Here is a 15,902-nt window from a genome sequence, read left to right on the forward strand (position 1 = left end):
GTGATAGGATTGGAAGTTTACCATCATACCTAGCTCTCCCTCCTCCACCACACACACACACACACACACACACACACACACACACACACACACACACACACAATTTCCAGTTCCTTTTTTTTTTTATAACGTGTGGCATACTCACGAATTCATTTTCTCATTCATTAAATATTTATCAAGCATCTACCATTCGACACACTCTTCAAGTCCAGGAGAACAACAGTAAACAAGAGAAGCACAATTGGTGAGCAATGAACACACAGAATGCCAGTGGCTATGAGACCCGGTCTTCCACATGGAGATGGCATTCCTTCGGGGATCTGTCACTAGCTAGCACACCCACCATGACTCCGTTACCACACTGTTGGGATTCTGACTTCTGAAGGCTTCGATAGTTAACACTATTGCCAATCTGACAAAATCTAAAATCATCTGGGAGACAAATCTCTGTACAAATCTCTAAGGGACTTTCCATGTTAAGATAACTGAGGTAGGTAGACCTATCCTAACTATGGGTGGTACCATTGCAGGGACGGGGGCCCTGGACTGAATAAAGAGAGATCATGGACTGGGCATCAGCATTCACATCTCTCCATTTCCTGATGGCAGATGTAATGTAAGCAGCTGCTTTAAACGCCCGCCACCATGACGTCCCTGCTGTGATGGACTGTACCCTCAAACCGTGAGACAGAATAAACCCTTCATTCTGTCCCTTGTTGTTGTTAGGGATTTTGTCACAGCACAGAGAGAAAAGTAACTAATACAAAGGCCCAACATCAATTCCAGAGGATCAATTTCTATTTCAGATTAAAGAGTGTGACAAAAACAAGTGTCATCATTCTCCTGCGTATGTGAGAAATAACTATTACCTCTTGGCATGTATTCCTTCCTCCTTTTTCTGTTCCTGAGGTCTCACTCTTTCTTGGGGAACTAAGCTTCCCTGACATCCATTCACTCATCCATTCAACTGATTTTCCTCCACTACTCTATGAGACAGGCTTCTAAGTTGAGGCTGTAACAGTGAACAAAACTGACTAAGAAGGAAAATTCTCCCTCATGGTTCCTAGGGTCATGGGTTTAGCGCAAATGCTGCTAACTTGTACCTCTTATTTGTGTGTGTGTGTGTGGGGGGGGGTGCCTGCACACACATGCATGCACATACATGCACCTGCGCACACATGCATGCACATACATGCACCTGCACACACATGCATGCACATACATGTACCTGCACACACACGTATGCACAACCGGTCAGAGCAGCAAATCTTCATGATTCTGGTGGCTGGTTAAGGATGAGCATGTGACGTACAACGGCCGTCCAGAGACTCAAGGCAGTGGTTAGAAGAGAGGTGGCAGCCAGGGCTGAGAGGATGAGGCAGGAGGACCACCAATCGAAAGCCAGCCTGGGCTCACCAGAGAGACTTTGCCCCAAAGAACAAGGAAGAGGGAGAAGGGAGGAAAAGGTTCCTCTCAGCCCCCGTTTTTTCAACTGTGTTTAAGTCCAGCTTTAAGGACTCACAGAAGGGGGGTGACCCTCCAACAGACCAAGCCTAAATCTGAAAAGTCCGGGTTTCTCAGACCAACACACTGGTTTACCTAGTTATCCTGCTTCAGCTAAAACACAAGTATCTTTTGCATAAAAGCCTGTCAAGACTAAGTAAGCCAGAGCCTCTTTATAATCTTATAAAGATGGCCTACCCCACCCAGAGACAAGGGCCCCAGCACAGGTATGGCCAGCCCTTCCTCTAATACAGGGATCTACTGGTGAAGACCTAGGTTAGATTCCACAGTGAGTAGCAGCTGACCTTATTTATTTATCTGTTTGTTTATTTATTTATTTATTTATTCATTCATTCATTCATTCATTCACTTGGTTTTTAGAGACAGGGTCTCTCTGTGTAACAGCTCTGACTTTCCTGAATCTCGCTCTGTAGCCCAGGCTGGCCTCGAACTCACAGAGAAGAGATCCGCCTGCCTCTGCCTCTCGAGTACTGGGATTAAAGGCGTGCGCCACCACTGCCCAGCCATTTCCTTTTCTTTTTGGAGACCTCTAGTCTTCCTTTTTCTTTAGTAACAGACTGCTTTCTCTCCCATGACATGCGATACAGTTAGAAGTGGATTAACAAATAGGCAAGGAGGCCCAAGGTGTGCCCCACATTTGAAGAAAACTTTTCTCTTTCTTTCTTTCTTTCTTTCTTTCTTTCTTTCTTTCTTTCTTTCTTTCTTTCTTTCTTTCTTTCTTTCTTTCTTTCTTTCCTTCTTTCTTCTTTCTTTCTCTCCTCTCCTTCCTCCCTCTCTCCCTCCCTCCTCCTCCTCCTCCTCCTCCTCCTCCTCCTCCTTCTTCTTCTCTCTCTCTCTCTCTCTCTCTCTCTCTCTCTCTCTCTCTCTCTCTCTCTCTCTCTCTCTCTCTCCCCTTTTCTGCCACAGGATTTTATTCCCACTGAGGAGTTAATAGCAAAACTTCTTCCCTGAGGAATGCTACCTTTTGAACTACATCTCAAAGTATAAAGGAAATGAAATAAACTCAGATTTTTCACCCTCTTCCTTTTGGGGAGGAGAGGCAAAATAAAGCCGGTTTCCTGGTATTATCCACGAAAGCAAACTGTCCATGTGCCAGAGGCGATAAGCAGCACTCTGTGAACAAAGAGGCTGCAGTTGGGGAAGGTAACTCGGGCCACAGGATCCGGGAGACCGCAGCGTTAGGACCATGGATTTTCCTAGGGCTGGGAGAACGACTTCACAGGCTAATTTTCGGGGTTCATGAGATCGCTGCTTCAGCTCCCACGCCTTACCCACCTGAGGGTTTCCTGTGCCCTTTTCACCCTAACTGCCTGAGGGTTGGCTCTGTTCCACAGTGCGAGGGAACTGGGGGGATTCGAGACACAGGTTAGTCATTCAACAACGTATACACGACACGAGACACAGTGAACATACGAAACTTTCATTTGTCAGTTATTAAAAAGACTATGACGTGTTTTTTTAAAGCTCAACCTGATTCGGACAGTGAGAGAAGAAGTTATCACACAAACTCACCGTGTCTGAAGTGGGCAAAGGGTCTTATCAAAACATGGTATTTGAGATGGATACAGAAGTTCAGGGAAGGTTTCTCAAAGAAGGGAATGCTGAATTAGCTTGAGGGACAGGCAGGAAGCCATCGGTGGCTAAGAAGGAAGACATCACACCCGGGAGATGCGATGAGCGGCTACTTGGAAAATACAAAGCGGGATGGGTACGTCTTGGTGAGAATCGGGAAATTATACAGATGTATGTGATCCCTAACCCAGGGATACGTCTCTCTTGTCATTTTTAAGCTATGCTTTGGAAAAGCCTCTGTCCCTTTCAGAGATGAATTTCTTTTTTAACGACCCTCTAGACTTCCATGGTCACGTCTGATGAACAGTCGATGCTCAAGCGTGGGAACACTGATGGAGACAGAGAAGGAAGGCGTGCCGGAAAGGAACATTATACCACTTCTTGACCAACAGATCAGCTGGCTCTCAAGCCAGTTCCAAAAGGGAAATAACATTAAGAAAAGCAAACAGCAGAATCTATGAAACGGGAAAATTCCTTCACTTTGTTGGGCACTGAGACCTGCTCAGAAGGCACTCCTGAGCTCAACCTTCAAGGACAAACAGGAACTTTCTAGGCAGATGACCGCATACACCTGGAAGGCTTGCTTCAGAAGGGTTCCCTGTGGTCCCTGGAGTTGGAGGATGGGACTGAAGGCAGACTTCATCTGAGGTGCTGGTCAGTCCATCCCTCACCAGTTGCCATGTGAGTTTCTGGGAATGGAGAGGGGAACTTTTCTGAGGGGGGCGGGGTTCAAGACAGGATTTCTCTTGTGTAGTGTTGGTGCCTGTCCTGGATCTCGCTCTGTAGACCAGGCTGGCCTTGAACTCACAGAGATTCCCCCTGGCTCTGCCTCCCAATTGCTAGGATTAAAGGCATGCACCACCACTGCCTGGTGAGAGGGGAATTCAGAACAAGATATACCATGGAAATACGACACTAACATAAATTTTGGTACCTGCTACACCATCACCTGGCAGTATTAGCTTTCTTTTAAAACTAAGCTTGATAACTGTTCCTGTACCTTATTGTAGTGGTCTGAATAAGAATGGCCCCTACAGGCTCAGATATTTGAATGCTTAGTCATTGGGGAGTGGCACTACTTGAGAAGGTTTAGGAGGTGTGACCTCATTGGAGGAAGTGTGTCACTGGGGGTGGAATTTCAGGTTTCAAAGCTCAAGTCAGGTCCAGTGGCTCTGTCTCTTCCTGCTGCCTGTGGATCTGGACAGAACTCTCAGCTACTTTTCAAGAACCATGTCCGTCTGCATGCCACCATGCTCCCCATCAAGACGATAGTGGACTAAACCTCTGAACTGCAGGCCAGTCCCAATTAAATGCTTTCTTTTATAAGAGTTGCTGTGGTCATGGTGTCTCATCACAGCAATAGGGCACTGACTAAGGCCTTTATGTAGCCACCAAGGAATAAAGCAACTTGAACATCTTCAGAGAGGATGGGTAGAGCTGAATCGTAGAACACCGCAACAGAAGACAGGTTCTAGAAGTGCCTGACTGTTCTCCCTCCATTTAGATGGAAGCACATTACTTTGTGTATTTGCTGGCCTCGTTCTTTTATTGTTTTGATCCTACTACATTAACAGAAAGGGTTCCTAGAAGGAATTATTCTTGGTACTTAGAGTGCACAGTTTACCTATGGGTTTAGTGAACTGGTGGGTTTGCTAGGCTTATTTACAGGAACATGGGGAGGGATTACTCACAGGAATGTGTGGAATTCTAAGACAGCTGCATCTCTGAGAAGTCCTACCCCATCATAGGTCACAAGGTAATAGCCTGTATCATAGAGCCCTGACCTCAGTTCATTTTCCACCCTCGTATCTGCTCAAGCACCTTCTGACACCACATGTATGAAGGGCAGCAGGGAGTGGGTGGTGGAACCCCAGGTGGGCGCACAAGACCGTCCCTCCTCTGCATCCACTGGGGAGTGTCAACAATCCCATTAGGATGACCTAAAATGCCTTTTTAAAAGGACATATCTGCTTTGAGTTTCTAAAATTAATGTACATATTTAAGTACATATTTATTCAAAAAATCTACTCCCTCTTCAAACAATCACAGCTAAGAGTCAGCTTTAAACCTCTGACTATCCTGCATGAGCTTAGGTTTATCACATTTTTCCCCACTGATTTTTTTCCTCTCCCCTCAGTAAAAGTGGGTTTCTTGGGGCTGGAGAGGGGGCTCAGAGTTAAGAGCACTTGTTGCTCTTGCAGAGGACCTGGGTTCTATTCCAAGCATCCACATGGTAGCTCATAACCATCTGTAATTCTAGTGCCAAAGATTCCAACGCCGTCTTCTGACCTTTGCAGGCACCAGGCACATATGTGGTATACATATGTACATGCAAGCAAAAAGCACATACACATGAAGTAAAAACAAATAAATCTTTAAAAAAAGTAAATTTTTTTGCCCTTCATATACTAACACCAAGCTCAGTACTCATTTGTAATTTTTTTTTTTTAACCTCTTTGTGGAAAATGTAAGACACAGAGTTCTAGGTAACAGAGAAAGAGATTTGAGAAAATTTAATGACAAGGTTAACTTCAGAATTTAAAGACACTGACCATGGTTAAGTCTAATTGGTATAAAGACCTCAGAACTGGCCCCTGTCCAGGGAAACAGAGAAGCTACACACTGTTGGCCACTTATAGAGTTTATCTCAAAGAGTTACCACAATTGCTTTTTCCTTATATTACCTCAAGGTCAATAATTAAATCCATACTGTGGTATGCAGACTAGCATCTGTCATGACATAAAGAGAGGGACATGCAATAAAATCAAGACCGTCTTCTTCAGGCCTGGAATTAATCAGGGCCAAGGAATTAGGAAAGTAGGGAACTTTTGTCTTGACAAATCCCATGACATGAGATGCTGTTTACAAAGACTCAGCCACAATACCTTCTCTGCCGCAGATCAACAGTTCACAGGCTACAACATACAATACCAGGTAGTGAAAACTGAGCCATAGTCAGCTGTAATCTTTTTATATGACATCGGTGATGAACAATAACATACATGCGGTTAAGTTCAAATGACTTTTTATTTTTTAAATACTTACTTTTTCTATTATAGTATAAAGAATAATGAAAATTTTAAAATGCTATTTTAGCAAATATGAGTTTAAATTAAACATTAAAATAACTATCCTATACATTATTAAGCTTTGATGTTCAGCTGTTCCTGGGTATAGAAGTAAGTAAAATCATATCTGACCTGGAAGTACTTCTGACATGGATTTCTGGGCGTCAGCAACGGTGTCAGAAATCGGTTATAATTTGCAATCTAAAATTGAAAAACAAAAAAGCATTTGAGAAGTTAGAACCTCAAATAAAAAAGCATAAAAGAAAATAGGCACTGAACTAAAAATCCCTCCAAATTTGGGTCACATTTTAAAAAAAAATTGGGCAGGCAGTGGTGGCACACACCTTTAATTCCAGCACTCAGGAGGCAGAGCCAGGTAGATCTCTGTGAGTTTGAGGCCAGCCTGGTCTACAGAGTGAGCTCCAAGACAGGCACCAAAACTACACACAGAAACCCTGCCTCTAAATAAATAAATAAATAAATAGATTTGTAGATTATGTGTAAATGTTTATGATTTATAACAGCTCACACCACTTCTCACTTGAATTTCAATTGCCATATAATTGCATTTTGCACATTAAAATCTCTGCCCACTCCAGGCATGTCTGTCTGTCTGTCTCAAGCTGCCAATGCTTTTCCTTGCTAAACATACACACAAAGCAAAAGCCACTAGGAAAAAAAAATTTAGTGAACTTTGTCTTTTAAAAATTAAAACCTGATTGAAAGAAAACTGAGTGGCAAGAATCATGATAAATTTTTTTCTAAAGACTTGGGAAAAAATTACCATCATAAGAGGGTTATCTATCAAAAGGGCTCCTTAAAATCATTAAGAAAAATATGAACAAGTCGGCAGAAAAGGGAGCAAAGAAGGGGGATGATGCCCACTACACATAAGAACATCAGTCCAAAGGCAGCAAATGTAACCTGAAATGACAGTGACTCTCGCTAGGTCAGACCACAAAGACGGAAAAGCTGGACAAGGCAGAAAGCAAGGCAGGGACACTGGAAACAGGAAATGTCAACAGCCGGGTAGTAGTGGTGCACGCCTTTAATCCCAGCACTCAGGAGGCAGAGGCAGGTGAATCTCTGAGTTGGAGGCCAGCCTGGTCTATGGAGCGAGTTCCAGGACAGCCAGGACTACACAGAGAAACTCTGTCTCAGAAAGAAAAAAAAAAAAAAGAAATATCAATCTTCCTGGCTGGATTAAAAGTCACCAAACTTTTTGGGAGACTACTTAGAAACATGAGAAAATTTTCGATGGGTGGAGCCCACTGCTGGGCAACTCCACTTTAAGAATGTATTCGATAGGTATCTCACATGGACTCTACTGTTCAATGGCCATCAACATCCTGTAACAGCCACACTGTTCTTAGGTAAGCAGCTGGCTCATTGCAGTGAGAGACATCTACATCTCAACAGAGCCACATGATGCCAATAGGGGAGACGTAATGGGTCTCGGGGTGCAGATAAGAAAAGCACATTAAGATGTATCACTGAGAAATGAATATTATGCACACCATGGCACAGTGTAACGAATAAAACTTTATATTTTTCCCATTACAGTGGGGGCGGAAAGAGGTTGCCCTCCACTATTGCTATCCACCTTACCTTTTGAGACAGATTATCATCTCTCAATGAACACAGAGCTCAACAACTGGCTAGACGGGCTGGCCAGTGAGCTCCAGGGATTGACCTACACTTCTGATCGCCTCTACCCCATCTACTGCCGCCTCCCCACCAACCAGCTGCTAATGCTAGGGTTATAGACATGTGCAACTGTGTCCGGCTTTTATATGGGTGCTAGGAACCTCAACTCAGGTCATCACGCTCACACAGGAAGCACATTATCCACTGATCCATCTCCCCAATCCCTAACACGAGTAAAACCTCTTAAAGCATGTATACATAAGTGTGGACAGACAGACAGACACATTCACACAAACACATGTTTTCACAGAAGTGTTCCTAAAGAGGGGCTGAGGAGATAGCTCAGTAAGCGAAGTACTTGTCATAAAAGCATGAGAATTTGCCTTGATATTCTAAACCCATAGAAAGGAAAAGGAAAATAAGTCAGGCCTGATGGCCTATGCTTTAAGTCTCTGTGCTGCGGGGTGGAAACAAAGGAAGCCTGACCAGCAGCCAGCCGAGCCGAATTAGCAAGCCTCAGTCCCTAAAGAGAGACCCTGTCTCATAAAACAAGGTGGACAGTTTCTAAGCACTCACAAGACTGACCACCAGCCTACACACACACACACACACACACACACACACACACACACACACACACACACACAAGCCTCAGTCCCTAAAGAGAGACCCTGTCTCATAAAACAAGGTGGACAGTTTCTAAGCACTCACAAGACTGACCACCAGCCTACACACACACACACACACACACACACACACACACACACACACACACACACACACTTCCTAAAGAAAAAAACAACAACAAAGATCCAGAAACAACAGGAAATTGCCTCTACCAATTTAGCTGTGCCACAGGGAAATCTGAAAACAGGGTTTGTTCTCAGGGAGTCCATCATGAGGACTGTCACTCAGGATGAAAACCCATTACACTGGGTTAAGAGTGGGACTGTAGGATCCCATCATACAAAGTACACAAACAGGAAACACTCCAGTGTGTCAAGACGGGGTGTGGGGGTTGGGAGAGGAAGAGGAAGTAGCAAGAGAGCGGCCGCAGGGATGCTGGTCAAGGTGATAAAGCACTTCTGGACCGATGGGAGAAATCCATCAAGCTGTGCCCTCGTGAGCTGTGTCCTTATGCACAGTACCCTTCCATGAAAAATTACAAGAAAAAGCCAGATGCCGGAGGTGTTTTAAAGTATCCTTCAAATTGGAAAAATTCTTATTTTCCAAAACTCTTGCTTCCTAATCTAACCTTTTCCAAACTGGTAACCTTTAATGGGCATAACTTCCAACTTTATGATTCAGATAATGACCTGACACCTGGTCTGCTGGCCTCCAGTACATTTCTAATTATGTTTCCACATGCTGTGGAGTAGGCTCATTACTCCGCTATAATTGAAGGGGTGGGTTTGTTTGGTTGTCCTGAAACACCAGGAGATGCCTCTCTGCACCCATTTGTCTTTGGGCTGGGCATTTAGCACTTCACAATACACCTCATTCTTTGTCTTCAGTGTGCCTTATATGACCCGCACTGACAAAGATAAAACTGATAGACACTTCTGGAAAATGAACACAGATAAAGCAACACAGGAAGCCAAGAAGAAGATCCTTACTGGCATGAGTGCTTCCTGTATACTTTTATTGTACAGAATCCCTAAAATAGTTCTGTTCCCTTGACCTGAACAAAACTCTATCTTTTAATATAGGTTAAAAAAAAAATCAGATCCTCTTCTAGTCACTGTTGTGAGCTACATAGCATCTATTATATGTTCTGAACCTGCCCTACACTGTGACCATGTATGATTAGGATACAGTTGCTGCTTGCCCTGTGCCATTATTTCTATTATTATCTATGACATATCCCTACTTGTCCTGTGCTGGTAACTGTACATTACCCATTACACATTACACCTTTGCCTGCGCCATACATTATGCATACATCGGGAGATCCTCTAGAGAATAAAAATACTTCTCTCTCTCACAGAGCAGGCAGCCTCATAGGGAAAGGGGTATTAAGTTCTCAAGCCAGGAAGCGTGTGTTCTGGTGGCAAAGAACCCAGCTGTGGGACATAATGAAGGAAAGAAGAGGTGCCAGACAGGACCCCCACGATAGTGAAGTTTAAGATGCAGTGTGAGGCGGCAACAGGATTTAGGTGAGAAATTATTTATCCATCCCTACTCTCAACAAGACATCCCCGGCCTCGAAGCTGAAACACAATATAAACCATTTTTCCTTAGTAATGTGGTGGTTTGAAAGAGAGTGGTCCCCTGTACACGCATATATTTGAATACTTGGCCTCCGGTTGGTGGAACTGTTGGTGAAGGATTAGGGGGTGTGGCCTTGTTGGAGAAAGTGTATTACTGGGGGCTATTGAGGCTTCGAAAGCTCCCCCTGTTCCCAGTTAGCTCTCTAGCTCGCTCTCTCTGCATCATGCTTGTGGGTCAGATGTAAGCTCTCAGCTACTGCTTTAGCGCTCTGCCTGCCTGCCTGCCTCTCGCCCTGCCCCCTGCCGTGAGAGTCCTAGACTCACCCTCTGAAACTCGGAGCCCCCAATAAACTGTTTCTTCTGTAAGCTGCTTTGGTCATGGTGTCATACCACAGCGACAGAGAAGGAACTGAGGCAGTGAATGAACTAACTAACCACATGGTTTCTGAAAGCTTTAATAACACAGAACAATTCAACTTCGGTGGCAGCTTGAGAGAACACAAAAGCAGCATGCAGGCACACTACCTAGGTGTGTGGCCTTAAGAACACTCTACCGCTGTATTGTACAACAGAGAAGCCACTGGCAGCCACACAGAGCTAGTCCATGCTTAAAGCGTGGCCGGTGCAACTTAAGAATTGAATTTTCAACTTTATTCAACTGTAATTAATTTAGGTATAATTTCATAAGTTGATATCTGACCCCCAGTGGGAAATAGTTAATTAAGTTTGTGACTTCACGTATAGCTGAGTCTACTTTTTCAAATACATCTTGTAAAATCTAAAGACAAACTGAGTACTTCTGATCAGCGGCTTACAGCTGAGTCCAGGGCTGCTGAGTGTAGAACACGCCGACTTACAGGAGACTGTTCAACTTCACTTTTATTTCACTGTGGTACCGGGGATTTCAAAAAGACCTACGTGGGCAACATGACATTTCTTTTGCAGAAAACATTAATCACAATATTAAAAATAAAGACCGGCAGAAATGCCACCTCAGCGGTAATGTGATGGATTTGGCCAGCATTCACTGCAGGTACCCAGCTTTCCATAAAAATCATACTGAGGTGAAAAAAAACTTAGGGATTAATGCCAAGCCGTTCCCAGTACTGCATGAAGAATATATTCGTGGGAGCTGGGGGGATGGCTCAGTCAACATGAGGACCTGGGTTCTTATCTCCAGCACCAGGCATGGTGGAATGTGCTTGTAATCCCAGCGTTGGGGAGGCAGAGGCAGGAGAATCTCTGGGGCTTCCTGGCCAGCCAGCCAAGCCTAATGAGACAGCCCCAGGCCTATCCCTTAAAAAAGATGGACTGCTCCTGATGAACATTCTGGGCTTCCCATGCATGTGCATACATGCAAACAACAACAACAACACACACACAAAGGTTGTGACTGTGACTCCGGGATGAAGCATAAAGGCACTGAGGTCAAGCAATTTAGCAACAACATGGTGGAGTTGATGCTAAGTTAAAGCCAACAGGATCACAAAAAGAGCTGGCCACAGAGATCATAAAGCACTATTACACAAGCACATTGGTGAATGACTGAAGGAACAAATGAATGAATGATTGACCCAACTACATTAATGTTCAGTACAAAGTAGTTTGTACTTTTAAATGACTCACAAGGGAAATGAAACATTGAATAAAAACATGAAAGAATTCAGTGTGTGTGTGAGAAGCATAGTGGTGCATGCCTTTAATCCCAGCACTTGGGAGTTCATTCAAGGCTAGCCTGGTCTACAGACTACAGAGCAAGTTCTAGAACAGCCAAGGCTACACAGAGAAACCTGTATCAGAAGAAGGAAAGGGGAGAGGAGGGGAGGAGAGGGAAGAGAGGAGGAGGGAGGGAGGGAGGGAGGGAGGGAGGAGAGAGAGAGAGAGAGAGAGAGAGAGAGAGAGAGAGAGAGAGAGAGAGAGGAAAGAAAGGAAAGGAAAGGAAAGGAAAGGAAAGGAAAGGAAAGGAAAGGAAAGGAAAGGAAAGGAAAGGAAAGGAAAAGGAAAAGGAAAAGGAAAAGGAAAAGGAAAAGGGAAAGGGAAAGGGAAAGGGAAAGGGAAAGGGAAAGGGAAAGGGAAAGGGAAAGGGAAAGGAAAAGGAAAAGGAAAAGGAAAAGGAAAAGGAAAAGGAAAAGGAAAAGGAAAAGGAAAAGGAAAAGGAAGGAAAGGAAAGGAGGAAGGAAGAAGGAAGGAAGGAAGGAAGGAAGGAAGGAAGGAAGGAAGGAAGGAAGGAAGGAAGGAAGGAAGGAAGGAAGGAAGGGACACAGTCTACCAGTTTCCCCCACAAATACAAGCAAACAGATCTGATCACTTTTCCCTCTGGACTCATCTATTCTCTGTCCTGTACACTGAAGTATTCACTTACTTCAAACCTTCCTATAGTTTGGATATAAACTGTGTTCCCCAAGTATCCATCAAAGCCTTGATCCTCAGTTTGGAAGTGCTGGTAGGTGGTAGATCCTTTGGGAAATGGAACCTATTGGGAGTTCCTTAAGCTGTTGAAGGTATGATGTATTTCTCTGTTCTGGTTAGTTTTTTTGTTTGCTTATTAATTTGACACAAACTAGAGTCATTTGGAAAGATGGAATCTCAATGGAGAAACTGACTCCATAATATTGGCCTAGAGGCAGGTCTGTAGGGCATTTTCTTGATTAATAATAGATGTGGGAGGGCCCAGTTCACTATGGGCAGTGCCAACCCTAGGCAAATGGTCCTGGGAGGTATATAAGAAAGCAGACTAAGCCAGCCACGAGGAGTAAGCCAGTAAGCAGCATTCCTGTTCCTCCATGGCCTCTGCATCAGTTCCTGCCTCCAGGTTCCTGCCTTGAGTTTCTGTCCTGACTTCCCTCAGTGATGGAGCATGACCTGAGAGTTTTAAGATGAAATAAGCCCTTTCCTTCCCCAGTTGCTTTTGGTCATGGTGTTTAATCATAGCACTAGAAACTCGAAGACATTATCCTAAAAGCCCTTGGTAGTTCTAGCAAGAGGGTTACCATAAAAGCCTGAATCTGGCCCCTGACCAGTTCTGTCTCTCTTTAAAATTCAATCGCTTGGTTACTTCCACTGCTAGTCACTGGGATGTGGCTTTGTTAGTTTTCTGTTACTATAACAAAATACCTGAGACATTTAACTTATAAACAAGAGAGACTTATTTTGGCTCACAATTTTGGAGGTTTTGCTCCATAGTCGGTTTGCCCCATGCTTTGGGGCCTGTGGCAAGGCAAGATAGCAGGGCTGATGTGCACGGTGGAGTAAAGCTGCTCACTTTATGTCAAGGGTGGAGATAGTAAAGGAGAGATTGGAGTTCCACAACCCCCTTTGAGGACACAAAAATGAATGAACTAAAATCTCCTGCTAAGCTCTCCCTTCCAAGAGCACCCCTACCTCCCAATAGCACCAAGCCCTCAGCACGTGGCCTTTAGGGGACATTCTAGATCGAAACTACAGCTGTGATGAAGTTCTCAAAATAATGGAAGGCAGGAACCACAGCCACAACCTCTAAAACTATAAGCTAAATTCTTTTTCTTTGTAACTTGCTGACTCTAGTATTAACACTGCAGTAACCCATGGAGGAACACTCCACACACTTCCACAACCTCTCTCCACAGCCTCCACCAAATCCTTCATCTCACTCATACCCTTACCTCCCCCTACCCCCACCCCAAACCTCAGGAACGAAGTTCTTTAGACCACTGACGATCTCAAATCCTTTACTAACTTCGAGTACCTGCCTTCCTAAAAACACTTCCCCGGTACAATCTTATGGGATCCCACACAGCTCCCTGACTATGACGTAGGACTTTAAAAGAAATCCTTTACGTTCTTGAAGTGAAACTCGTAGATAACTTAGTGACACACAAAAACTATTTAAAAAAAAAAGTAAAGTTGGGATGCATCACAAAGGACAATTTCTCAGGCACGAGAACACCAAGGGTCACAGTGAAGAGCCACCAGGGGCTCACCTACACGCAGAATCACTGTTCTTCTCACTGCTAGTCACATAGACTGACAGGGCTGTGTACCTTTCTGTCAATTCAGACAGGATGATACACACTGCAGTCATCAACACTGACTTGAAAATGCTAATCGATTCTTAGAAAAGCCCCCAAATTATTCAGCACTATTATCTTTCCTTTAGAAGTTTTATTCCTGGAATCTCCGGTGCATATTAAGATGGTAAGCAATAACTTGTATTTAGAACTTCTAGCCATAGGTAACTATAAATATACACCAGTTTACCTGAAAGGATGGGTCTGTGAAAGTGTTCTGGAGTACAGGGTAGTCCTGGACACTGTGTGGACATTATGTGTGAGGACATACAATGATCTTTCCAGCTCTCCACAAAACAGCAACAACATCTGAACAACGAGTCCTCTTCTCTACCTCTAAGGAGGCCAGCCACACCTCAGATTCTCCACTTTGAAAATCAGGACCTCAGCCCTGAGTTCTAACTTGACACCTGGGTCCTTTATGATGAGAACCAATGCCTTATGTTTGTCAGGGGGTTCAAATGTCTTCAAGTGGATCCTGTGATTATCATCATCAATCTAAGTTACTCTGGGATCAAATGGGCAATCGCAGGTTGCTTGTCCGCTTGCTTCAGTAACTAGCACATTCTAAGTACTCATAAATGACAACGGCCACTCGGTTGCCCACATCTCATACATACGTGATCCGTCTTCTTCTCAAGCAGGCTGTTCTCCTTCTGAGGAAAATCTAAGTGTTCTGGAGAGCTCTGTATACCCATCATAAGCACCCTATAAACTTCAGTGGGTCCACATCCTCTACCTTCTTTCTCTGCCCTAAGTTTTTGTGGAAATGTTCACAAATAGTGAACTGAGCTCAATATTTAATGGAAAAAATTTCTTCTGACATTATTGAAATAATCATCTTATGCTGTCAAGCAAGAAGAGATGGTCTGTCAAAAAGCTGTATCAATGTACAACAGACCTTGAAAATGTGCAAGCTTACGGTAGTTGAGAAATACTTTTAGACACCGTATACCAGGATTAAACCTTTCTACATCTGATACTGGGCTATTTATCTACTAATCCAATCTTCAGGCTTTTCATTACTTTCCCCTAAGAGCTACATCTCTATTTCAAGGTCTCTAAAATGGAGCAGCTCCATCAAATGAGCAGGGTACCAGCACTTGGCACTCCTGTGGCATGGACAGGACACTTACTGTGTGTCAGGTCCGATGCCAAGTCAGTGCTTTGGAAGGATGGTCCTATTTCTTATTTCCAACAGACTTAGACAAGAGGTCCTGTGACGCCGTCCATACTACGGACGGAGAAGCAAGCGCACACCGTTGGATAGCCTGGCAGAGGTCATACCAAAGGAGGTCAGGAGCTGCTACCATGGCATGCACCTGTTCACCCCTGAACACCAGGCTCCTGGCAGCGCCACACTCACGAGGACTTTTCGCACGAAGATGTCTCCACTTGAATTAATGAATGCTGTCTGATAATTCTTGCCACGTTTTCCAGGTTCTTTTGGAGTTGATGTTTAACATCTTTAAAGATGCAAATGAAAACAATGGCTGCCGAGCAAAACTGAACCCCCTTTCTTTGCAGTTCAGGAAAAACCAAACAATACGACCGAGAGGAAGCACATGAAATTTCATCTGACTCGGGGGTAGCTTCTAAAACCGGAAAAGGGGCAGAACTCAGCTTTAACCTCCATGTTTAGTACAACACCCAGTGTGAATCAGGCGACTGGTGCATGTTTAATTTGTAATGTGCGCATAATGAAAAGCACATGATAAGCATAGGTACATGCAGCATTTTATTCCAACTTAAAAAAAAAATTTCTCCAGGGAAGAGAGTAAAGGTGCGCACACTGAATTCACATATAATACTGGACTGTCTGGAAACAGGCTCG

General features: G+C 44.0%; 1 protein-coding gene across 9 annotated transcripts in view; it reads right to left on the minus strand.

Moving 5' to 3' along the window:
• Apbb2 (amyloid beta precursor protein binding family B member 2) overlaps nt 1-15,902 on the minus strand; it is a 350,172-nt gene that overhangs the window by 161,857 nt on the left and 172,413 nt on the right. For all 9 annotated transcript variants that reach the window (XM_037209064.1, XM_037209063.1, XM_028882253.2 and 6 more), the window contains exon 4: nt 6,298-6,366. In XM_037209064.1, the coding sequence (XP_037064959.1) occupies nt 6,298-6,316 (19 nt within the window). In that variant the 5' untranslated portion in view covers nt 6,317-6,366. The remainder of the gene's footprint in view (nt 1-6,297; nt 6,367-15,902) is intronic.

This window comes from Peromyscus leucopus, chromosome 10 (assembly GCF_004664715.2).
Source record: "Peromyscus leucopus breed LL Stock chromosome 10, UCI_PerLeu_2.1, whole genome shotgun sequence".
In the NCBI taxonomy this organism is placed as follows: Eukaryota; Metazoa; Chordata; class Mammalia; order Rodentia; family Cricetidae; genus Peromyscus; species Peromyscus leucopus.